General features: G+C 44.2%; 1 protein-coding gene across 2 annotated transcripts in view; it reads left to right on the forward strand.

Annotated features, from left to right (window-relative positions):
* Positions 1-25,692, forward strand: part of MID1 (midline 1) — a 229,617-nt gene that overhangs the window by 93,145 nt on the left and 110,780 nt on the right. For both annotated transcript variants that reach the window (XM_045290711.1, XM_004709976.2), the window contains exon 2: positions 8,784-9,499. In XM_045290711.1, the coding sequence (XP_045146646.1) occupies positions 8,840-9,499 (660 nt within the window). In that variant the 5' untranslated portion in view covers positions 8,784-8,839. The remainder of the gene's footprint in view (positions 1-8,783; positions 9,500-25,692) is intronic.

Genomic DNA, 25,692 nt, shown 5'->3' on the forward strand with positions numbered 1-25,692 from the left:
CACTTCTTCCATGTGGACTTAGTTGAAGTCCCAACGTTGTCTGGCATCAAGTAGACGGTCTTGTCCCCTTTCCCTCTTCTTGAGGGAGTGACCCCAGCCAATGTGAGGTCTCAATTTTAGAGGTGGTTCTTATGAAGTGCGTACAAGTGGGGTGATGTATGGTTCATGGCAGGCTTTCGACCCCTTTGGGAATTAGCCTCTAAGATTTGTTTAATTGGTGTTTCTCCTTGTGGCAGTGGGCTTCTGCCGTTTCTGTCCTTTTGTCAGTCACTCGGCATAATGGTTTCCGGGTCCATCCATGCCAGGCGGTGTTTCATGCTTTCATCACTGTTTTTTTAGGGACGCATAGTATTCCATGGTGTGTATGCACCCTAGTTTCTTTACCCATTCTTCTACTGTTGGGTGTTTGGGCTGCTTCCAGTTTCTTGTTATTGTGAACTGTGCTGCAGTAAACAGGGGAGAGCATACATCCACTTGTGTTTTGTAGATACTCCTACTTCTTGGTCAACTGTTAGATTATCTGTATCCTTGGGCAGCTGAACTAGAAAGCCTATCCACTGCCTTAGGCCAAGGGTTGGATCTTCCACTCCTGTCTCACAGGGCATCTAGGTGTTTTATTCAGGACGTTAGGGGTGACTGCTAACAATCTTGACTATCTCGATTGTGCCCTAGTGGCATCCTGTGCCATAGTCAGGAGTGACTATGAAGCATGACGTTGTGAGATTCCATAAGGAGCTACTGAGCGGGATGGCAGCAAGGGTGACTGCCTAGGCTTGAGGTTGAATGTGGCATCTGCTTGGATTTCTTGGGCCAATTATTTTGCTTCTTACTTCAAGGGAGGGTGTCTTGATTGCTTAGGGTTGCTGCAACGAAATGCCACAAGTTGGGCGGCTTATAGGAACAGAAATTTATTGGCTTACAGTTCTGGAGGCTAGAAGTCCAAATGAGGGCACAGGCTGTGTTTATTCTTTCCAAGGGGCCTTGACAGAGCATCTGTTCCAGGCCTCTCTCTTAGCTTCTGGTGGCTTCTGGCAATCCAAGGCATCCCTTGTTTTATGGCTGCATCTTCACATGCCCTTTGTTCCCCTCTGCGTCTCTGTGTCTGCTCTCCTTTTTGGTAAAAATATCACTCATGGGACTAGGACTCACTCTGCTCCATCATGAACTCGTGTTAAATCTGCAAAGACTTATTTTCAGATGAGATCCCACTCACAGGTTAGGACTTCAACATACATTTTGGAGGGGACACAATTGAATCCATAACATGGGGGAAACAAGGACAAAGATGAATTTAATAAAACATACACCCAACCCCCCACCCCCATAGCTTCCATGTCTTTGGTCTTAACCCTTTCTGCATTCTACCTCTTCCTTCTCAAGCCCAAGTCCTACGGCGGGCTCTTTATGTCCCCATAGCCTTCCTCCGCCACCAGGAGCCTTTGCCTTCAATGTCCTTGCTCTGGTCTTTCGTATGTGATAACAACAGCAGCAACAACAAAAGTTCCTCCCAGACTCTGGGAAAGCCCTCCACGTGGGATGCGTATCCAGCTTCAAGATAAAGGTGCTTGGAACCCAGAAGAAAGGGCCACCTGCTCAGGCTCTCCAATCGGCCAGATCCTCCTTAATGGTCACCCAAGTGTCAAGGCATGATCCTATCCTAGCCCTCATCCTTAGCTCTCTGTCTCTCTTAGGCTTACTTCTTCATTATGTCCAGAAGTCTTGAACCTCGTATGCCCCAGTGTTATCACAGGTGCAGGGTGGAGCGATGGGATGTGGTCCTTTGGCTCAGGCCATTCATTCACAATCAGCCACAAGTTTAGACAGAGTGTTCTCTCTGCAGGAGGTCTGTGAGTGTGCCCAGTTAGTCTCGCTCTTATCCCTGAGCTGACCCAACTGTGTTAAAGGCATGAGATACCTTTGAAAACTTGAAACCCAAGTCCTGTTACGGACCATTCTGTCATGACCTCACTCACTCACTGCCTTCTCTGCACACCTCACTCTGTGGTACAATCTTGACATGAATTCCATGTAGACACTAAAGCTCTTGTTTCCAGTAAGCTACGCCTACCTGATGTCCTGGAAACTCCAAAAGTCACTACCACCGGGTCAATTCTGATTCACAGTAACAGGCTAGAACTGCCTCCGTTGCGTTTCCGAGACGGGAACTCTTTACAGGAGTAGAAAGTCTGGCCTTTCTCCCTCAGAGCAGCACTTTGCTAGTCTCCCTCCCACTTTCCTTGTCCTCAATCTGGTCTTCCACATTCCTTGTTTCCAACCATGGTGTGGCTGCCTACCTTTCCTCTCCCAAGGCGGCGTCCACTCTGACTCCTGGCGCTCCCCTTGCTAGCATTGGCTAATTTTTCGGAAGCAGATCACCAAGTCCTCCATCTGAGGCACCCTCTGAGCAGGCTCAACTCTCCAACCTTTTGCTTAGCAGCTGAGTAAACCATTGGAAACACTCGGCTGTGACAAGGTGCAAGACGAAGTCGGTGGTGGTGATGGGGAGCATCAGAACAGCAAAGGTCAGTGATTCTTGAGCAGGCAAAGGAAGCAGGGACATTATTCTCCCCAAACAGCCATTTGTTAATTTCCCATTTTAAAGAGGTGCTTTCTACCGAAGTTTTGAATCTGTGAGGAAGTTTCTTGCAAAGATGTCTTCCTTATGTTGTGTCCCTGCCACAGCGGAATCTCTTGCATTTGGACACAACTGGAGAGCGTGTTTGAAAGAACTGGGGAGCAGCTCTCCCTCTCTGGTCTTCAACCTGTTCTAGATGCGCCAGCAATGGACAAGCAGAACTGTGACCTGCAGATCACTGCCATTGGGCTTGCTCCAAGGGATTCCTGTGACTCGGACCCACATCCTCCTCTGAGTGATGAGCAAGCCCTCCCTTCAGATCATTGACAAAGAGGCGGAGCTATAGACTTTGCTCCCCATGCTGTGCATGTGCGATTTCCTTCCATCTTAGCAAATGCTAAGAAGCTCGTTCGCTCTCTTTTATTAGGTATAGAAATTAAATCACTAGCGTTAAGGGGGTGGGGGGAGAATGCTGCATAAAACCTCAGCCCCACCCACCTCTGTTGGCTTGATCTTTTAAAACCACCTCATCCAATGCCTCCTTCAAGAAGCCTGCCCTGCCCCCTTCTGCACCATTATAGAATCCACCAGCCATTCTTTAGGGAAAAAATGAGGCTATAAAGGTTTACAGCCTGGGAATCCCACAAGTTCACTTCTACTTTGTCTTTAGAAACCCTGCTGGTGTAGCTTGTGACATGTTGCGCTGAGACTGCAAGGTCAGCTGTTCAAAACCACCAGACACTTCTCTGAAGAAAGATGAGGATTTCTCCTTCTGTAAAGCTCTCCAGTCTTAGAAATTAAGAACAGTAATTCTACTCTGTCCTTTAGGGTTGCAATGAGTCAGAATTGTTGCGTTGTGTTTTTATGAATCAAAAGCAACTGGGTGTGATGAGTTTGGTTTTTTGGTTTCTAATGGAGGTTTTCATGGTGATTGAATGGTAGATGTGTCTGCCTTCCATGTGGCATCTCGAGGTTTGGGGGTTGCTAGAATGCTGCACTGGTCTTAGTGGAGCGTTCAGAGTAAGGTGAACTAGGAAAAGGGGCCTGGCAGTGGTTTGATCCACAACTGAGCGTGGGAACGGTGCAAGATCACACTGTTCTTTCATTACGCACTGGGTGGCCAGGAACAGCTTCTGATTCGATGGCAGCGAAGAACACAAGGGGCCATTTGATTGGAGAGTCAGAGCCAGATCTTGGCTCCTAAGACCAAGTACAGAGAGAGGCTCAAAGATTTGGCTAAAGGGCAGTTTGTTTAATGTCTACACACACACTTTAAAGACGGCTAATTTAGAGGGAGGAGCAGCAGGAAGTGGCACACGAATAACACATCGGTAAGCAGTTTAACCAACAATCTCTATACTGTGGGAGAGTTGGGAGAAGAGCGGGAAGAAATGGGATCCAATAGAGCTATTAAGCCGGACACCTTCTTTTTGACAGGATACAGGCATGCAAAATTGGCTAAGCTTCACTTGGCATCTCCGTGTTAGGTTCTCAGTAGAGGTTTCCAGTCCTTACAGTCCAGCCACTTGTGGATTGTGTCAAGGGCTGTTGCCATCAAAGGAAACCCTTCCGTTCAGAGCAGCTGCTAGTAAATCATTCTTACAGGAGTTGCACTGAAGCACTTGAGTCCCGTCATTGCCATTGATGTCAGAGTGAAATCACATCACCTATCTGGACTTGCAGGCTCCGCCGATGGGACTGTGTTGGCCCACACACCATTTCACACATACCTCTCTAAGACGATTGTCCTTTCTCGGCTGGTGGGCTGTGCCTGTCTCTGTCTTCTAATAGCTAGGCCGGCAAAGTGAGATGTGCCGGCCATAGCCAATCCACTACCAGGTGTTGTGAACTGGGCATACAACCACACACATCTATGTATAGATTGTTTACTGTGGTTGCTGCGTAACCATGGCGGTGTGGGGACTGGTCAGCAAAGCCTACTGCGGTCCTGTGACACCTTTGACAGCAGTGGTTCTCAACCTGTGGGTTGCGACCCTTTTAGGGGTCAAATGACCCTTTCACAGGGATTGCCTAAGACCATCAGAAAACACAGAAATAATTCACACTATATAATTACATCTTGTTTTGTGATGAATCACTATGCTTTAATTATGTTTAATTATGTTCAATTTGTAACAATGAAAATACATTCTGTATATCAGATATTTATATGACGATATCACAGTAGCAAAATGACAGTTATGAAGTAGCAACGAAAATAATTTTATGGTTGGGGGGGTCACCACTACATGAGGGTTGCAGCTTTAGGAAGGTTGAGAACCACTGCTTTACAGAAACTGTTGACTGATCCCTGGTCTAATACACTCAGAGGCTGTTGAAGACAAGGGCTACGTTGTGTTTGTTTTGGTTTCAGCTCACACCTCAGTACATGCAGTAATTCTGTCAACACGTGCTTGAGTCCCACTCTGTGCTAAGCACACTTCCAAGGGCTGGGGGTGCAGCTCTTAAAGGGAAGAGCTGAGCCTGCTCTCACTGAGTTTATAACCTCGTGCACACATCCAGTAAACAAACTAATTTGTCAGCAATGAATGCCCTGGAGAGAAGGAATTTGGCTCTGGGGAGTGCGGGGTGGGGTGGCGGTGGCAGGTGGAAGTCAGGGCCATGGTTATGATGGGAGCAGGAGTCTGGGCTCTGGGTGGGTTTGCAGATGACCAGTCAGGTGGGTTTGGGGAGTGGAGAATCCTTGGAGTGCTTGAGGAATCACGAGGAGACTATGCACAGAGCAGATAAACAAGAGGTGATGTGGGAGGAGATAAAGTCCCTGACTGAGATGGTGTTTTCTGGATCTGTTGTTTTGGGGTGAGTTTTCTCTGGGTGAGATGGGAAGACCCTGAAGGGCAGAGTTGGGAGGCAGCAGGCTCTGCCATCTTTTAGAGCAGTGGTTCTCAACCTTCCTAATGCCTCGACCCTTTAATACAGTTCTTCATGTTGTGGTGACTCCCCCAACCATAAAGTTATTTTTGTTGCTAATTCATAACTGTCATTTTGCTAATGTTATGAATTGGGCGACCCCTGTGATAGGGCCGTTCGACCCCCAAAGGGTTGTGACCCGCAGTTGAGAACTGCTGTGTTAGACTTATCTCATTTCTAATGATGGTGGTGTTTGTAGGTGCAAATGTAAGGCGATAATATGAAAACATTATGGTAAAGTCACGGAGAATAGGAGAGATTGGAGAGAGAGTAAAATAAAGGAGTCAGACATTGTATGGTAGCCTGCCCACCTCTGACACAGCCATGATCTCAGCAGCCAGGTCCACGCAGAGAGAACAGGAGGAGGAGAGGGGAGAGAGTCCTGTATTTCTGACCAAGGCCAGTATATACTTAGGGGTGTGCAAGACCCCCTAGTTTACAGGTAACCACATACATCACAGGAAGGGGCTGTACAATATGCGTCACAGGAAGGGGATGAGCTAGAGGTGGACACGGAATAGGAGTGTGACAAGAGGGGCCGATCCTAGACTCAAGATGGCAGCCTCACCTTGGTCCTCCTTGATTTGGCTGGACCTATTCTGAGCTCTCCTTCAGGAAAGCAATCCACTATCCTTATCAGCAGGGTGTGAGCCCCACCTATGGTGGGACAGACCATAGTCTGATTGCTCTATAAGGCTGAATGCCTTCAGGGAGACTATTTCTCAACATCTGACTGCCTACCATGTGCTAGCAAGCAGCAGACAACTTGGGGAAAAACCTTTCTGTATCTCACAGTCATCTTTTCTCGGAATTTTTGCCTGAAGGGCTGAAAGACCATGGGCTTGGGGTGGTGAGCGTGGGCAGAAGCCAGAAAGCCAGTTAGCAAAGGCTTGTGATACAATAATCCAGGTGAGAGATGTTCTGTCTTGGCCAAGGTACATGGAGGAGGGGCAGTGAGTTTCCTCAAAGTCAGCCTTCTCAAACCAGCTCAGTGCCTGACATGGAGCAGCCATCCCTTGATTGAGCTCCCAGGGGCATGCACCGCTGACTTCCCACTAGGGATTCTGATTCTGGGATGCTGGCTCCTGGTTTTACCAGAAAACAAACCGACAAAAAGTCAATGGTGTTTCCTTTAATCTACATCCATGCTTCTGATGGGCAGTGAGAAGATATTTCCATTTAGCACCCATTCCCTTTTAATGTAATTAGCCAAAGCACTGCTTATAAATTGCCATTGTTAGCTGTGTTCCAGTCCATACACAATAGAAGGAAAGTCTGCCTGGTTCCGCACCAACCAGCCACTAGTTTGGAATTGGTTGATGTGAATCGTAGGGTTTCTGTAAGCTGATTGTTGGAAGTAGATGGTCAGGCCTTTCTTCCTCGTTTATTTTAGTCTGAAAGTTCTGCTGAATGTTGTTCCGCATCCTAGCAACACGTAAACCTTCACTAATTGACAGTGAATGGCTACATATATGAGGTGTATTGGCTGGGACTTGAACTACCAGTCTCCCTGATGATCAAGTAACACCTTTCCATTGCTTCTCCGCCATCTATAGGAAAAATCGGAAGGGACCAAGTATGGGGTGTTCAGTTTCTTATAGCAGCAGTCTTGGGGTTTGCAAGGCAGGTTGTAGAAAGATGAATGAGCTCTCATATTTCAAATTGCAGCTAGTGAATGGTTGAAGGGTTGTTTTTAATGTCAGGCTTCTGCGAAATCAGAAGCTCTTTAATTTTTAACAGGCCCGGAGCATGCTTTCGACTTAACGACCAGCGACCCTTCAGTGGGTAGCCAGATAAGCATCACTTTAATGAAAGCACCACATGGTCATTGGGTAGGAAGCTGTTTCAAAGAGGGTCAGGGTATTATCGAAATCACTAATTTTGCAGATAACTGGGAAGTGTGAATACAAAAAGGCAGGTTGTCAGGATCACTCAACACAGCTTTGGACATGAGGTGGGCTCATAAATCCAGCTGAGCAAAACCCCTGGGGCATGATGCGAGTTTGTGTCCATTTTTGGAATGGCCCCATTCGCCCCCAGCCTGCCCATCCCCAGCCTGTTAGCGCAGGTCTTGGCTAATGGGCTTGAAAGAACGACAGTTGAAAGGGGCTTGGTTCCCAGTCCTGCTAATAAGCAGGAGACCTCTTCACCCCGGTTTCCACAGAACTGGGATTCTGTGGATGCTTGCGCCTGCCCATTTGCAAGGGCCAGTAGGTTCACAAAACCCACCAGGGGGCCAGTCTGGAGGGAAGCAACAAAGCTGGTGGAGGTCATGCGCTCTGGTGTGAGGCTGGACCGCCTGCTGCCCTGGCCTGTTGGCTAGCAACAGTGACCAGCCTTTGACCGGATTTCAGGCCCCTTGTAAGCCTCCTTAGGATGATGCAGGCTACTTAAACCTGCTTTCACAACGGTCATTGTTCACCATGAAAATCCTGGTTCTGATGACTTTTGGTCATTAGATTTCATCATTCTAATAAACACAGTCACTGGTACCAAAGTGAGCCAGATACTTTCTGCGCTTCCTCCTGCCGACCCCAATCCCAACCCCGGATTAAACAGAAGAATGACAAACACATATCAGAAAGATTACTAACACTCCTTGTGAACATTGGTGTTTTTCTTTCCCCTTGATGCTCACTGTATTTTAGAAACTGACAACAACAAAGTGTTACCGCCCTGCATTGCGTCGCATGTGCACATCATGCCCGTTTACACATTGTGTTGCTCTAACGGGGGTGGGGTTGCACCCACCGATGGATGAACCTACCCCATATCGTTGAATCGTACGTGTGAAAATGCCTGGTGCGTCAATAGCTTGGTTGCAGAGAGGTTTACCACAATCAGGAATCTATAGTTCAGCAGTGAGTGTTTTTCCATTTTTATTTTCAAATTCAAGTCAAATCTGGAGGTCGCACAGTAAGATTATTGTGGCTGGGTACAAATGCTGGAAATGGCAGGTTTGAGATCATGCCACTTTGGAGTGAGCCCTCTTAAAAAATACAATGGCAACAACAACAACATGAAGGCTTTCAGTTCCTTAACCTTGGAGAAAATATGAGTTGGCCGGTGTGAGTGGTTCTCCCCCCTCCCCACCTTATGTTCTTGATGAGTAGAAAGAGAATGACCTGGAATGTACACCAGGCCCCCCCTCCGGGACTGGCGGTGGGAGGGATTCATAGAGGCAGGCCAAGCTGACACACCTCCACGCCCCCACCCCACCCCACCCCACCGCGGCTGACCCCCGAGTGCCTAATCAGACCTTCTGTTCTGTTTCCAGATAGCTGACCAGCTTCCGGGGATCTTGCTGATGACACAGGAGAGTTTCGCCTGAAGATGGAAACACTGGAGTCGGAACTGACCTGCCCTATCTGCCTGGAGCTCTTTGAGGACCCTCTCCTGCTGCCCTGCGCACACAGCCTCTGCTTCAACTGTGCCCACCGCATCCTGGTGTCACACTGTGCCACCAACGAGCCTGTGGAGTCCATCACCGCCTTCCAGTGCCCCACCTGCCGGCATGTCATCACCCTCAGCCAGCGAGGTCTAGACGGGCTCAAGCGCAACGTCACTCTGCAGAACATCATCGACAGATTCCAGAAGGCATCTGTGAGCGGCCCCAACTCCCCCAGTGAGACCCGCCGCGAGCGGGCTTTTGACGGCAACACCATGACCTCCGCGGAGAAGGTTCTCTGCCAGTTCTGTGACCAGGAGCCTGCCCAGGACGCTGTGAAGACCTGTGTCACTTGCGAAGTGTCCTACTGTGACGAGTGCCTGAAAGCCACTCACCCCAACAAGAAGCCCTTTACCGGCCATCGCCTGATTGAGCCCATTCCCGACTCCCACCTGCGGGGGCTGATGTGCCTGGAGCACGAGGAGGAGAAGGTGAACATGTACTGTGTGACCGATGACCAGCTGATCTGTGCCTTGTGTAAACTGGTCGGGCGGCACCGGGATCATCAGGTGGCAGCTTTGAGTGAGCGCTATGACAAATTGAAGGTTAGTCCGACCCGCCTGAAGCCAAAACCCTTTTCTGCCAACAGATGTCAGGGGAAGCCAAAGTGATAGCTACGTGGCAGGTGAAGCTTTGCGCTTCACCTCTTTTATCTGATTCGTTGTAGCATGTTCCTGGCAGCCTCCAAACGTTACACAATAAGGCGATCTTGTAAAAGCGCACTGCTGCTTGTAATTTTAGCGTGGTTCAAAGGGGAGGGCCAAATCTGAAAATCTGTATTCATTTCAAGCCTGGCTCTGCTTTTCTTGAGGGGGGTGGCCACGGTGGGAGGTGGGGTGGGAGTGGGGGGAGGAGAGAAAGAGAATGAGAATGAACAGAAAGGATGGTGGATAAAATCTACTTTGAGCATTTGTTTTCCTCTCTCTGCAGGGAAAACGAATTCTCCTCACCTTGTACCTGTCTCTAGTTACCACACAAATAAAAGAACAGAAGGGGGCCTCTCTGTAGCTAAAGCGGGGCTTTAGAAGACTGGGGACGTTTTCTGCCTTGTGTAAATGATACTCACTCTTGGGGAGCGAAGACCTTTGGACGGCTCAGGTTTCATGAAAGAATTTCTTTCCGTGTAGTCTCTTTATCCAGGAATGTAACAAGCAGGGCCACTTGAACTTCACTGTTCACAGGACATTGTTAACCCAACTCCAACCTGAGGTATAATAATTAATATGATTTGATGTCAAATTAACAAAACCACTGTCTAAATAGGGAGTGAATGCATCAGGGAAGAACTAATAAGTCCCGTCGCCACCTGGCTGAGCAACCTCAGGTGACTGTGGGTGTAATTAGTGGAGACTCAGCTGAGAGAGCCTGCCTCCGAGAGCAAGAGACCTTGTTCACTAGCTAATTTTAGATCATGGAACACCAATTAAACGGAAAGGAAGTATAAATTAAGAGCTTTAAGTAAATATACACCGGGGCCCTTCCTCGCAGGAAAAATACACACCAGGGTCTTGAGCAAACAATGAATCACATGGACAAAAGAGTGTTACCGCTCAGAGACAATTGTCACCTTGTACAAATGGTTCCTGTCCTTCCTCCTGCACACTAATGGGGGCTGTGTTTGCCGGGACCATGCCATTTATTTTTGGAAGTGGGCTCAACTGAGCCCATCTGTGACTGAGCTCAGAGATTTTGCATTGTGCTGAGGGACGCTGACGTGCTGAAAGTGCATCCCTGCTTCTAAATGTCCCTTGTGGAGAACAAAAGCAACACCTGCACAGCACAGCTCACTGAAAGAAAGTGTCCAGAGCGTGACAGGGGCAGGTCCCTCTACAAAGGAGGCAGAGGAGGTTAATCCTAAGGCTTAACTGATACACACAGACGCTGACCACTTTGTGGAGTAATGTACGGTAGTTGTTCCAGAACGTACCACTAAAGTTCATAATAGCAAGGGCGATGCCTGGATGAGTCGTGTCTCTAAAACGCACTCTTCAGAAATGGAAATGGCTTGGTGGTTTGTTTAGAAATCAAAGTGAATCCTTGTTGTTTTGGTCCTTTATCTTTCTTTGGAGTTGGCGTATTCAGGCTGCTTAACAGGGAGATGTTTGATTTCTGTTTCCCCCCAAAAAACAAAAACCCATGCCAAATCTCCCCGTTCCCTTCTTTATAAAAAAACCGTCCCTTTGATTGGGTTTCCACTGCCTTCTATAGCCTGTTCACATAATGATACTTGGGGACTCAAAACTCCCAGGCTGGAGAGTCCCGACTGGGAGTCAAGTTCTATTCATTACTTGTGTAATGTCACGGGGGAGTTATTAATTACTTAAAGAACATCCCCAAATTTATAAGGAGATACTGTCTTGGTCTTGCCCAATGTTGTGATGATAGCGCAGCCTCTTCAATTAAGCCCCACTTTCTTGTCGAAGCAAGCCCAGGGAGTTAGCCATCCCTGCTTCTGACAGATAACGCTATAGCATATTGTATTTTCTAATTACAGAAATCATCCTTGCTTCTGACAAATAACGCTATAGCATATTGTATTTTCTAATTACAGAAATTGAAGCATATAAATAGCATCCAATACATGCACACACTTTTGCAGCCATTCGAAAAAAATGTGCTGATGAACATTCAAACAAGCGACATACTGGCAGAAAATGTTTGCTTCAAAGCATGTGATTTATGACAGAGTTGTTGTTTTTTATAGAAAAAACCTAAAAAATCTATGATGCTTGGGCTTCTCTTACTATTTCAGTGATCACATATTTGTGAACATATGGACGTCCTCGCTATGTGATTGTGATTTCTTGTTATTGTAACCTAAGTACCATGCAAACATTGAGTTCTGAAGGAAGCACGAGCATGCCAAGGAAGTCTATTTTTTTAATGATTACTTGGATCAAAAAATTGCATTCTGTATGAATGTTTCTGAGGCTCTGCCATCTTGTGTAGATACGGATTTGAGACGATGTAGGACACAAATAGAGCATGAAGAAACGAGGATGTTTTCATCAGTAAGACGACAGATGTGTCTTAATTTATTTGCATGTGTAAGGACCCAGGTGTCTCCCATTCCAAACCTTTTTTGTCCTTTAGTTAGGAAAAGTACATTATATGAAGAGGGGAATTATGTAATGCTTTTGGCACATAATTATGTCTTGCAGTAAGACGAAGCTTTGGGAGACATTTTTGATTCATATAGATTTCAGCAAAAATTGCTTATTTCTTAATTGTTTAGACATCACAGCCCCAAGTATAAGAGAAAAATAAAGCACATTAAAAAATGACACCATGTAGACTTCATGCTGATCAAATCACCCACCTGATCTGAAATGGTGTCTTGTTAGAAATATAATGCTTTTGCAGCCTCTGCAAAGGGAAGCATTTATAAAATACTGAAGCAAAGTGAAAAGTGAACTAGCATTTCCTGGAAAATATTTTAACCCCAAATCGAAAAGTTTTCCTACCAAATGCTAACATCTCACAATACGAGCCTTGTTTTACATAATTTTAAAGAGTTTCCAGAAGCTTCTCTCAGTCCGCCAAACATGGATTAAAAGTTTGCTGAGCCACGTACCATATTCTTGTTGTGAGGTGCTGCCAATGCTTCATGGCAACCTGCACCCTCTCACAGTTGTTGCTGGATTTGAGGTTCTGTTGCAGCCACTGTGTCAATCCAGGTGGTTCAGGACTCATTCTTTCATTGGCTCTCTACCAAGCATGATGCCCTTCTCTGGGAATTTGCCCAAATTCCCGGATGTGAGATGAAGGCTCCCCATCCTTCTTTCTGAGGATCTTCTGGCTGTCCTTTTTGTAAGACAAATGCGATCATTCTCAGTTAATGGTCTATTCAATCTTCTTTGGCCTTCCTTATTCATCGTCCAGCTTGTGTGTGCAGGTGAAGTCAGAGAAAAGACCCCGGCTTAGGTCAGGAGCACCCTAGTCGAGACTTCGCTGTAACATCTTTGCTTTTGAGAATCTTAACGACGTCTTCTGGTTGTTGCATATTGTATGTTTTTACTTTTGTGATATTTTTTCAAAAAGACCAAATGGTACTGATGAAGGGTGACACAAGGGAGTTTTATGGAAAATAAACTATTCTATATCCTGATTACCATGGTTATTTTGCAAATCCACCCATGCAGTCAAATTCGTAGATCTGTGCACAAAATAAGTCCCAATTTTATTACATGATAATTTTAATACAATTACTATGTGCATTAAAAAGTATTAGGATCAAAAAATCGAGTCACTATAAATGAATTGCCTTTAGGGTCTCTTTGCAAAGATAATGTTAAGTAAAAGTTAATTCCTGTAATATTTACTTCAATTTATCTTTTCACTTCTTGAATTTACATTTTTCTGTATGTTAGCATAAAATAAAGAAGTCTTTTGTAGCAGATTTTCCAAGTACACTAAATCGTTTGATTTCTTCGTTGCAACTTCCATGGGTGTTGGTTATGGATCTGAGAGAAAATTAACCCTTGACAGTTTCAGTGTTTTCTCCATTTATCATGATGGTACTTATCGGTCCAGTTGAGGATTTTTCTTTTCTTGATGTTGAGATATAATCCATACTGGAGACTATAGTTCCTGATCTTCATTAATTACTGTTTTAATCCCTCTTCACTTTCAACAAGCAAGGTTGTGTCACTTGTATATCTCAAATCGTTAGTAAGCCTTCCTCCCATCCTGATACTACATTCTTTCTCATATACTCCAGCTTCTTGGATAATTTGCTGAGCAAACAGATTGAATAAGCGTGGTGAAAGGATGCAACCCAAGCACACACTTTTCCTGATTTTCAACCGTGCAGTTTCCCCTTGTTCTGTTCAAAACGACTGCCTCTTGGTCTATATATAGTTTCCTTAGGAGCACAATGAAGTATTCTAGAATTCCCATTCTTTACAAGGCTATCCCTAATTCTTAATCCTCACACACTTGAATGCCTGTCAGCCAAGATCTATCTGATATTAGCAATGATGTCCCTCATTCCACATCCATTTCTGAACCCAGCTTGAATCTCTGGAAGTTCCCTGTTCATGTAGTGCTGTAACCCTTTTTGAGTACTCTTCAGCAAAATTTTACTTATGTGTGGTATTAATGACATTCTTCCACAATTTCTGCATTCCATTAGATCACTCTTCTTTGGAGGGGGCACAAATATGGATCACTTCCGGTTGGTTTACTTGGTAGTTGTCTTCCAAGTTTCTCGTCACAGACTGTTTTCTTCTAGAGAAATGACAAGGGTTTTCTCCCCGTTTTGTTATGCAAAATAAGACTTCATGTTGTCTTTTGGAGCCATATTTTGAAATCTCTGTTTAACTCTTCATTATGTAAGAGTCTCTTCTGACATCCTTTTTTCCCTTTTCTTTCTAACTTTTCAATGACCCTTTGTTTTCTTCTGGTGCGATTGCCTTGAGGTCATCGCACAACTCATCTGGTTTTCAGTCAGGAGGGTTCAGGGCATCAGATCTAGTCTTGAAATGACCTCTACATTCATGTGGAGTGCGCTCAAGGGCCTTGTCCTTTTCTTCCCCTCCAGCTTCAATTTGCATCTGAGCAGGTGATGGCCTATTCCATACGCAGCCCCAGGTCTGGTTCGGACTGATATTGAGCTTCTCCATTGTGTCTATTCTCCTTTCTCTTTCTATCCATTGTTTCTTTGCACAGATGTAGTCAATTTGGTTTCTGTGTATTCCATCTGGAGAAGTCCCTGTATATGAGTATAGTTACTGTTTAAATTGTTGAAAAAGGTATTTCCAATGACTAAGTTGTTTGCCTTACAGCATTCTTTTACATGATCATCCCCAATGTAATTTCCATGACCAAGGCCACATTTTCCAACGACTGATCTTTCTTCCAAGCACCAGCAATTATAAATGCATCTTGATTTCATGTTTAACCAATGTCAGACTGTTAAAGTTGGTAAAAATATTCAATTTCTTCATCTTTGGCACGAGTGGTTGCTGTATAAATTTGAGCAATAATCGTATTATTAACTGGTCTTCCTTATAGTTGCATGGCTATTTATCCTATTACTGACAACACTGGGCTGCAAGATGGATTTTAAAATGTTCTTTTTTATGATGAATCTATTATCATTCCTCTTTAATTTAGTTTTCCTAGCAGGGTAGATCAATTTCTGATTCAAAATGCCCATTTCACTAATGCTGAAGACATGGATCTTCAAGCGTTCCATTTGATTTTGGACAACTTGCAATTTTATTAGACTCATACTTTGTGTAGTCCATGTTCTGGTTATTCATCGTCATGTGTAGCTTCTCCTTTTGAGTCCTGCCACACCAGCAAATGAAGGTCTCAAAAGCTCCATCATTAAGCTTGACTCTACTTTGAGGAGCCAACTCTTCGCCAGACAGATTGTGAGTGCCTTCCAGCCAGAGGGGCTCATCTTCTTTTGGACTGTATCAGAGAGCAGATGCTGCTCTGCTATCCATAGATTTTAAGGGGCCTCCCCCCCACCACCCACCCAACCAAACCAATGAAATAGCTAACTCCTTCCTACTGGTCTGTTTTGGTATAGAAAATCCAGTGAAATCTGCCCATGCTGGGTGAACCCTACTGGTATTTCAAGTAACAGTAACATAGCTTCAAGCATTTTACACCAACAACACCCAAGCCCCACTACCTTGTAACAAACTGACAGACTCGGAATATACATGACACGGGACTGAATTTAATAAAACACAGTCTCCAGGTATAATGGAATCACAATATCTTAATTCCTTTTCCATACTATGTTAGAGCTCTTTTTTTTCTCTTGCTACACCTATAAAAATACACAATCCAAGACAAATGACCTTTCCTTGCCCTTTGATTTTAACACAGTCTCCTTCCAATTTGCTCAAGCTGAAGGGCTAAACCACTGTTTTGCTCTTCTGACTCAAAAGCTGGGCCAAAGCAACTTTATTTCTCTAATGAGTGTTTTAATGGATCCTCCTGTGGTAATTTGTAAAATAATTTGATAAAGCATCCAGTTAAAACTCAACCTTCTTATATAATCCTTATCATCTGAAAGTAAAGACATGGAATATAACCCTTGGTTTTTAATTTATAGAATGGTGGGTTTTATAATTGTGAGTCTCATGCTATATTTTTATTTGCAACCACAAGTTGGAAAGAGAACTAGATGCCTTTTATTCTTCTTTTTTTTTAAATCATGGGTTTCTTCTTGGAAAATATTCACAGTCACAATGCAAGTTCCAGTGAGAGGGTACTGTGTGTATGCCTATACATACAAACACACACCCATGCCTATGCATACATACATACATACATATACACATGTGTGGCATACATCTATTTAATATTGCGTACTTGCTGAATCTGATTATATGGAAGCAATTTCAAGAGACTGGCATTTTCATCAGGGATAGTTCATTTTTCCCCCCCAACACAGCAGCCTTACATTATTTATTGTTAAACTCTTGATGTGGAAGCATAAAAACCAAGGAAGAAACCCAGGATGGCGGGGAAACTGAGCAGGGATATTTCATTCTGTAGGCAAAAGATGTCAAAAAAGATACAGCAAAAATAGATTCCCATTCCCCCCCAAATATTTTTTTCTATTCCCTGAATGTTTGGTAGAAGTCACTCTTGGATTTAGCTTAACTTCTGTGGGACCATTTTAAACTATTGATTTGACTTACTTAATGGTTATAAAACTTGTAGATTTCCTATTTCTTCTAAGTCATTTTCAGTTTTTCAGGAATTTTTCTATCTTATCTGATTTTTTTTCAATCTATGTCATAGCTAATGAATTATTTTTCATATTCTCCCACAACTTTGTAGTTTGTTTCTCTGTTTAATGATGCCCTTTCATTCCCATAAAGAGTTACAGTCTCAGAAACCCACAGGGACAGTTCTACCCTGTCCTACAGGGTCACTGTGAGTCAGAATTGACTCAATGGCTGTGAATTTGGTTGGTTTTAGGTTAGGGTTTCATCCCCAGTGTCTCTCTCTCAAATAAATTTTGTAATTCTATTTTTTATTGGCACGACCAAGATCAGACTTTTCACTAGGTTGTTCTCATGATCGAAACTTAATTGTGCGTCTGCTCTGTGCCTTATTTCTTTCTTTTAGCTATCTCTGGGTTAATTCTGTTGTTCTTTCCTAAGTTTTTAAGATGGTTCCTTCATTCGTTCATTTTAAATTCTTTTCTTTTCTTTTTTATATAGTATAAAATTCACTACAAAGTTCTTTTTCTTAGCCACCTCTTCCAAGTTTGTTATTAGTCTTTTAAAAATATTATCATCAGTTATAAGTGTTTTCTAATTGTCATTACTGTTTTTTCTTGACCCATGAATTATCTAGAAGTGTCTTTTTAAAGTTCTAAACTTATTTCTGCTATTCATTTCTAGATTTGAGGACCCAGTCCATACTAGGCCTTTTGCATACTTAATTCTTGTCAATGTTCCATATGGGCTTGAGACAAATGGACCTTTTTATTTCTGAATGTAGCATCTATATTACCCATTAGCATAAGCTTGTTTGCTGCATGTTCAAATCTTCCATAAATTTTCTGATTTTTCACTTTGTCTGATCAACCAGCTACTAGAGGATACACATCATTTCTGTCCAAATTTTCATAGTCCTGTCATTCCTCTTGCATTATGACTTTCAGAACTATGTACATTCATGTTCACAACCTTATCTCTTTTTGGTGGTTCAACTTTTTAATCAATATTAGTGATATTTTCTTATCTATAAAAAACAAAAGACTAACCTCACTGCCAAATTGTTGATCCTGATTCATAGTGACCTTATAGGACAGGGTAGAACTGCTCCTATGAGTTTCTGAGACTCTAAGTGTTACCGTAGTTGAAAACCCCTTTTCCTCCTGAGGAACAGATAGTGGTTTCAAACTGCTGGCCTTGTGGTTAACAGCCCAGTGTGTAAACACTGCACTACCAAGGCTTTTGTTATCTATAGTGATGCTGGGTTCCCATAAGTCTATTTTGGCAGATCTTATCATTGCTATCTAGTTCCAGGACAGGGTTGAGGACTATTAGTATTTACCAAGTATATGAGCCTGTTCTTTGAGTCTGTGCCCTTTTGTTTTTAGGTATGTCTCTAGATATCAAATAGTTCTTTTGGGGGGGGTTTTGTTTGTTTTTAATCTATTCTAACAAATTTCCTTTTTTTAACTGGATCATAGAATCCTTTTATATTGCTTGTGAACATAGATACATCTGGGGGTTTTAAGTCATTATTTTTTTGCCAGCCTATCTATCGATCTATCTATCTATCTATCTATCTATCTATCTATCTATCTATCTATCTATCTCTCTATCCACCCACCTCTTCCTTACCTTCTCCAACTCATGGTGAACCCATGTGTGTCATCATAAAACTTTGCTCCACATGGTTTTCAGTGGCTGATGTTTCTCATAAATGCTTTGCCAGACCTTTCATCAGACGTGCCTCGGTGTGGACTCAAGCTTCCAATCTGTTGCTTAGCAGCTGAGCTTAGTGTTAACCCTTTGTACCCCCAGCCCCCCCCCTTCTCAAACTAGCTCACAATAATTTCAAATCCAAGTCTGATCTACAATGTCAGTCTATCATAGGACTTTCCCCCATGTCCTTGCGATACATGAATCTATCCGACGGATGTCTTCGAAAGGGCTTTGAAATTGCCTTGGTGATGCAGCGCTTCACCCACACCCACACTGCAATCCTGCCTGTGCCGATTTCACAGGAACTGATCTTTAGTCTGCAATATCGATTGCCAACTCTTTGTAAATTATATTAAAGCTCTATTTTCGGTTTGCCGGTTTGGTGAGAAAGTATTATAAAGATAGTTAAAAGAAAGCATCGCCAGAAAGAGAGCGTTTTCACAATAAGTTCAAGGCCATACCTGCCCCCACTCCTCCTCAGCCTGCAGAGAGGAATGTACTGTTTCTTAGAGATTTATGATTAGTGGGGTCGTTTTCTTGGTAGACTCAGAGAGTTCCGGAAAATGCACCGACAAGTACACAAGGCACCTCTTAGTCATGTGGTAAACAAATGTAATTCTTGGGCCCGTAGCTTAACCTTCCTGTGCTATGTGACTTGTCTGCAGAATAGGACTCACAATGTACTTACTTGCGCAGAAAGTTGGAAGAACGGAATAAAGTGTCACTTGAAAACACTTAGCAGCTTGCCAGGCACAGAGGATGGCTGCAATCTGTGTTAAGACAGCTGCTATGAACTTGGGGTGGAGGGTGTAGAATAGCGTCATGCTTAAGTGTGTGGACTCGGCAAATTCTTTTGTAATGACTGATAGTATTGTGTGTGTGTGTGTGTGTGTGTGTGTGTGAGTGAGAGAGAGAGAGAGAGAGAGAGAGAGAGAGAGAGAGAGAGAGAGAGAGAGAGAAGGGTGCATGTGGTTGTTTCTGTGGATGTTGTCTGGGTTTTCTGAAGCACCTGGCCAGGGACAGAGGCACAGTAGTGAATGAATACTTGTTGATGGACTTGCGCCGAATTGATGGTTTGGGTGACGGTTTCGGAATTCAGAGAAGGAATGGATGACTGGTCTTGAATGTTGCTTCAGGGAGGTGGGACTTAAGCTGCCTTAACAGATCGGTGGCTTATGCATCAAAGAAGAGCGAGGCCTCCGTGAGAGGGAGGCCAGCACAGACCTGTCGGCAGGAATAGGCAAGATGGCTTCACGAGGCAAAACAATGCTGGCTTGAACTCAGGCTGCTGATTGAGGGGCCAGAAAAGATAATGTTGGAGAAGTCACCTTGGGGGAAGATTCTGGAAGTCTTTGAATGCCAGTTAAGGATCTGGGGCACATTTATTCTTTGTACAGTGTCAACGGATTACTCTTTGAGAGAAGAAATGATGTCCTGTCTCATATGTGAAGGAAATGTCACATGAGGGTGTCAGAACAAGTAGTGTGTCAGTGTCCATGGAAGAAATAGAAGGGGGAAGAAGTCTCCGTGTTAGGTTGGGTTTCTGTGGTCTCTTTTAATTGACAAAGTGACTTGTTGCATAGGTCAAAAAACATCATCCTGTCAGCAGAAATGCATAGAACTGTGCGATTCAAACTCCTGACTTGAAGCCTAAGTAGAACCTGGAAGTGTGGCTTCTGACTTGCTCTCTGTTCCAAATGTGAGCCTTTTCCAGCCTTCTGAGTGTATGGTTTGCAGGTGACAAGACCCATTGGTCATGAGGTGACTTAAGTTTCCTGGCTTTTTGATTCACTTTCAAGAGGATACCATTTAAAAATCTCTGCCAACTGCAAGCCTCCAGACGAGCCTCTTCTATAGATGAGGACCTTGAGGTGGAGAGGGCCCTGAAGTTGGCTCTGGTGACCTAGTCAGATAGTGACATTGAACAAGAACTAGGCCACGGCTCCCTCTTCTGGGACTTCCTGCTTTGAGTGTCCAGTCATTTCCGAGGCCTCTTTTCAGTCTTTGGGGACAAATCTATAGTGATCTCAAAAACTCCTCACCTGGCTGCAGACCCCACAAATGGGTGTTGGATGATGCCTTATCAATTTTTTTGTAAATTACTGCTGAAGCATGGCATTGGGATGATGCATCCGGAGCCACCACTCAAATAAACTACTGTGAAGTAATCCCATCTGGGCATCTTCTATAGCTGAGCAAGGTTTAGACTTCATGCTGGAGTTACTTTTCCATAGATAGACCCAGAAGACCTGGGCATTGCAGAGGAAAGATGTTTGGACAGAGATGTCCATGTGGAAACAAATTGAAATTGCTGCTTGAATAGTCTCATCATTTCCCTCTTAGGATTATTTAGGAAAATGGTTTTATTTAATTGAAATGAGTAAATATAGGCACGGGTACTTGTTTATACATGATACTTGCATTGATAAATTACTGGTGTTTGGGAACGAAGATGAAGGGCCAGTAGTTCAAAACTATGGCCTTGTTGATAGAAAGACCAGCAAAAGAGTACATGATAGAATTCTGTAAGACCAACAATTAATTCATTAGGGTCACTTTTTCCCCAACAACATAACTGGTTATCATACATGTAGAACTTGATAGGTGGATTACACAGGAATCAAAGTGACTGTCTTTGGTAAGAGGCAATGGAGAAGCTCAATATCAGTCAAGACAATGCCAGAGGTTGATTTCAGAACAGATCATGTACTCATGTACAAGTTCAAGATGAAGCTGATGGAAATCAAAGCAAGTTCACAAGTGCCCAATGCCTTGAATACATTCTCCTTGCACTTGGAGATCATCTCAAGAATAGATTTGACACACTGATCACAAACGACCAAAGAGCAGAAGAGTTGTATGAAGTCATTCAGGGCTTCATCCAGAAAGAAAGTTAAACGTTATTTTAAAAGACAGAAAGAAGGAAAAGGCCAAATGGATGTCAGAAATGACTCTGAAGAGTACTCTTAAGCACAGAATAGCTGAAACGAATAGAAGCAATGATGAAGAACAGACAGCTTCAAATGCAGCTCGAGAAGCTCAGCCTGTCAGTGTGGTCTTCGGTGTTGTAGGGCTGCCTTTGGAGTTTGAGGACAAGATTTAGGAAGTCAGCCCCGGCCTATGTGGCAGCCACTGTATTCACAGGAAAGAGTGGAAGAGCGGGTGGAGGGGGTATTCCAATATTGGTTAAGGAGGCCTTGGCTTTCAGCTATACCATTCTCTGCATGGTGCTCGTCTGCGCCTGTCCCAGCTGCACACATGCATCGAATAGCTGGTTTATTATTTGCCACCTCCCTTATATCTCCTGCTGCACACATGGGGGGAGGGGGCGACTGGAAAACAATGGATTTTCTTTGCATTGGGATTGTCGAAGTTCTGAAAAGCTTCTATCCTGTCTGTGCCTTTATAAACACTTTATCCCTTTCTACTTTTTCCATTCCTGTATTCTTATTCAAAACTAAACCACTATTTACTTACCCAAGGAATGCATGTTGTATAGCTACTATGAGATAAACTTGGGACAAATTCTGAGAATGCAGAAATGAGTCACATGGATAACCTGCTTCTAGGGGAATTAGAAAAAGTGATTTATGTGTGTGATCATTAAGGTTTATTGTGCCAACCTGGCCAATGAACACATGTGGGATTCATTGATGGGGAGAGAGAGAAATGGCTCAGCCAGCTTCCCCTTTGGCTCTAGTTGGACCAGGGTGCAGCTGCCTTAGGGTACAGTTCCCTGCTTCAGCTGGCAAGGCTTATTTCCTGCAAGACATCCCTGAGGAGAAGCCACATGGACCTACCCCGACGCAGCCTTGGGTGCTGGAGAAGCTGCGTGGAGACCCCTGCCAGCGCTGAGATGCTTACATGCTCACTGATTTGGTTTTCCTCCTGCCGTTGGTGTCATTGTGTGTATTTTATGAATTTGAGGAGGACTTTGTAGATCGGTGTTGGACGTATGGGCTAATGTCGGACTGGACTGGGTTGGGATGCTTTCTTTTTATTAATCACTTTATTGGGGACTCGTACAACTCTCATCCATCCATCCATCCATTGTGTCAAGCACATTTGTACATTTTTTGCCATCATCATTCTAAAAACATTTTCTTTCTACTTGAGCCCTTGGTATCAGCTCCTCACTATTTTCCCTCCCTCCCTCATGAAACCTTGATAATTTGTAAATTGTTATTATTTTTTCATGTCTGACACCGTCTGATGTCTCCCTTCACACACTTTTCTGTTGTCCACCCCATCCATCCCCCAGGGAGGGGTTATATGCAGATCATTGTGATGGGATGCTTTCTTAATGTACACTTACCCTTTATATAAAATTTTCCCTTGTGAAATATGAGTGTCTATGAATTTTGTTTCTCTAGTCTACCCGGACTAACACAGTGTTCTTCAAAAGGGCAATGGAAACAGTTTCAGGGAATCCAATCTATGAGCTCAATACTAAAAAGAAGAATCGTGAAAAATACTGACTTGCATGTTGATTTGGGGAAAAGGCTTATGGTAATTCCAAAAGTTCAAGTGCAAACACACTTCAGTGACAAGCAGTGGTCAGAGAGGACAGACTGTGACATTCACACTGCCTGTTCCTTTTGAGCAGCAGGGGTGGCAAGACAGGAGGGCTCTCGTCTATGATAAAATCCGCTCAGCCGTGCTCCTGTTAATGACCAGCCGGCCACTACTTACATGATTGTTGACTGTTCCCATGGCCTTTCCTCTGGGCTCTGTTTCCTTCCTGCGCAGGGCAAAGAGGTCAGGTAAATAGCCAGGCACAGAAGCAGTTTATGTCATTTCCACTCCGACAGGAGTCCTCTCTAGGAAGCAATTCTGGGAGGCCAACTCGAGGAAACACGGTTGTTTTATCAAGCTGGGCGGACAGGTTTCATCTGTGACAGGATTTTTCCTAATTTCGGCATTGGGAGGGGAATATCCTGGCCCAGTAGAAAGTGTTTATTTCCGCTCCTTTGACCTATGACCTGGCCAACTAGCCTGCATTCACTCTTGGTCAGATTCAAGGCCCAGAGACATGAAATGAGCAGGTGTTCAGACACACTGTGAACACGCCTACCTGCTGCTTCACGGAAGATGTGGGTGAGGGGGAACCCGTACAGCCCCCCAGCCGAGGGTCCAGGAAGAGATGCTTCTTTTCTTCCCTCCCAGGCTTTTAGGATTCTCTAGAGCACTGGTTCTCCACCTTCCTAATGCCAAGACCCTTTCATACAGTTCCTCATGTGGTGGTGACCCCCCCCCAACCATAACATTATTTTCATTGCTACTTCATCACTGTCGTTTTGCTACTGTGATGAATCGGGCGACCCCTGTAAAAGGGTCATTCGACCTCCAAAGGGGTTGAGAACTACTGGTCTAGAGAAACAGGTCCAGTCAGATTGATGTAGAAGGAGAGCGATTGAATGCTTGTTGAGGAATTGGCTCATGGGAGTGTATGTGTGGCCAGGGTGAGAGTCGGGCTATGTGTGTGGCGAGCCCAAATCTGTCAGCCAAGTTTACAGGCTGGGAATTCTCGCAGCCTTGTGTCTCAAAATCCACAGGCCAGGAAGTTTGGGGGCCGGGAGAGTTCTGGCAAGGTGCCTATTGAGAGTCTGAGGTCAGGAAACTTCCCTTTGTGACCATTGACTGGTTCGATCTGGCCCACCCAATTTAGGTTTTATTTAAAGGCAAATGATTGAGTCCCAGGAGCTCTTGTGGTTAAGCGCTTGAGTGCGAACCAAAAGGTCAGTGGGTTGAAGCCACCAGCTGCTCCACTGGAGAAAGATATGGCAGCCCGCTTCCATAATGACGGAGAGCTTGGCACCCTTGTGGGGCAGCTCTCATTTGGCCTAGCGTGTTACTGAGAATCAGAATGGACTTGCTTGATGGCATCTGACTGGGTTTAGTTTTGCGTTTAATTTAATCACACGTGAATATGTCAGAACAATATCTAGACGTTTGACCAAACAAGTAGGCACCAAGTCGACACACACAAAATTAACTATCCTCCCAATGGCTGAGTTAACCTCCAGTGAGTTCCAATAAGCAAGAGGCAAGTGAAGGGGTTCCAATTTCTCTTTGAGTCTGAAAATCCATCTGAAGTCATGCTAACCTCGAACCTGCTGCTGTCTCCAGACTTCTAGAAAAAGCGAGGACCGGGTGGTAATAGAAGGAGGGGTTGTCTTTCAAGATGCTGTTTTAAGTTGTTCTGAGATGTGGTTCAAGAGTATTTGTTGATTCAACACCGAGAACCAGCTATTACCAAGAATAATAACTAGCATTTGTAAATCTCCAGATTGACAGTTTGCAAAGCACTTTCAAGTATGATTTGATCCTTGGAACAACCATGTATCTCCTGTAAAACTTTGGGGATGATAACACCTGCTCATTAAGGATCTTGGGAGGATTAAATGAGATAATATAGGTCCAAGTGTCTAGCCCAGCGTCTGGTGAGTAAGAGATGTTCCCGAAATAGGAACCTCCTTAACGATGTGGACAAGACCATGAGAAACTCAGTAGTGCATCTGTGGTCAGAGGGGTCCAACCTGGAGATCCCAATAGTCCCCTTGACTGACAGCTCCCTGTGATTAAAGTGGCGGAAACTTTGGGGCAAACATGTCACATTTCCAATAAATAAGTAAGAAAATGAGAACTTGGATGCTGGCAAGACAAAGTGCGCTTGCCTTCCACCCTGGACTGAGCAAAGACGTTTTCTGCAAAGTGCTATGATTTTCATTCGAGTATGAACAGAATAAAGACAAAAAAGTGCGTCAAAATACAGACAGCTCTGGGGAACATTTCTTAGTTTCTTAAAATCATGTTAAATTATTCAAGGCTCCCTGGCAGCCCAGTGGATTATGTGTTGGGCTGCTAATTGCAGGGTCCTAGGGTTAAACTCACCAGCCATTCTGTGGGAGAAAGGTGAGGCTGTCTGTTCCCATCGAGAGTTACATTCTCAGAAACCCAAAGGAGTAGTTCAACTGTTATTGTTGTTTCTCTTCTGATCTATACCTGTGGGAAGGAAGCTTGCTGGGTTGAGTTTTAGGTTACCAACTGTCAGGTTAGCAGTTTAAACCCATCTGCTGCTAAGAAGGAGAAAGATGAGCCTCTCTGCTCCTGTGAAAATTGACAGTCTCAGTGTGTTAGTCTGGGTAGACTAGAGAAACAAATCCAGGTACACTCATGTGTATAAGAAAGAGCTTTATCCCACTATCATGACACGAATTCTACCTTGCAGGTCTGGCTAGACCAGAGGATGTACACTGGTACAAATAGGAACTGGAAATACAGGGAATCCAGGGCGGATGAGCCCTACAGGACCAGTGGTGTGA

The sequence above is a fragment of the Echinops telfairi genome, unplaced genomic scaffold (genome assembly GCF_000313985.2).
Source record: "Echinops telfairi isolate 266 unplaced genomic scaffold, ASM31398v2 ScPeMD7_53;HRSCAF=182, whole genome shotgun sequence".
NCBI classification, from domain to species: Eukaryota; Metazoa; Chordata; class Mammalia; order Afrosoricida; family Tenrecidae; genus Echinops; species Echinops telfairi.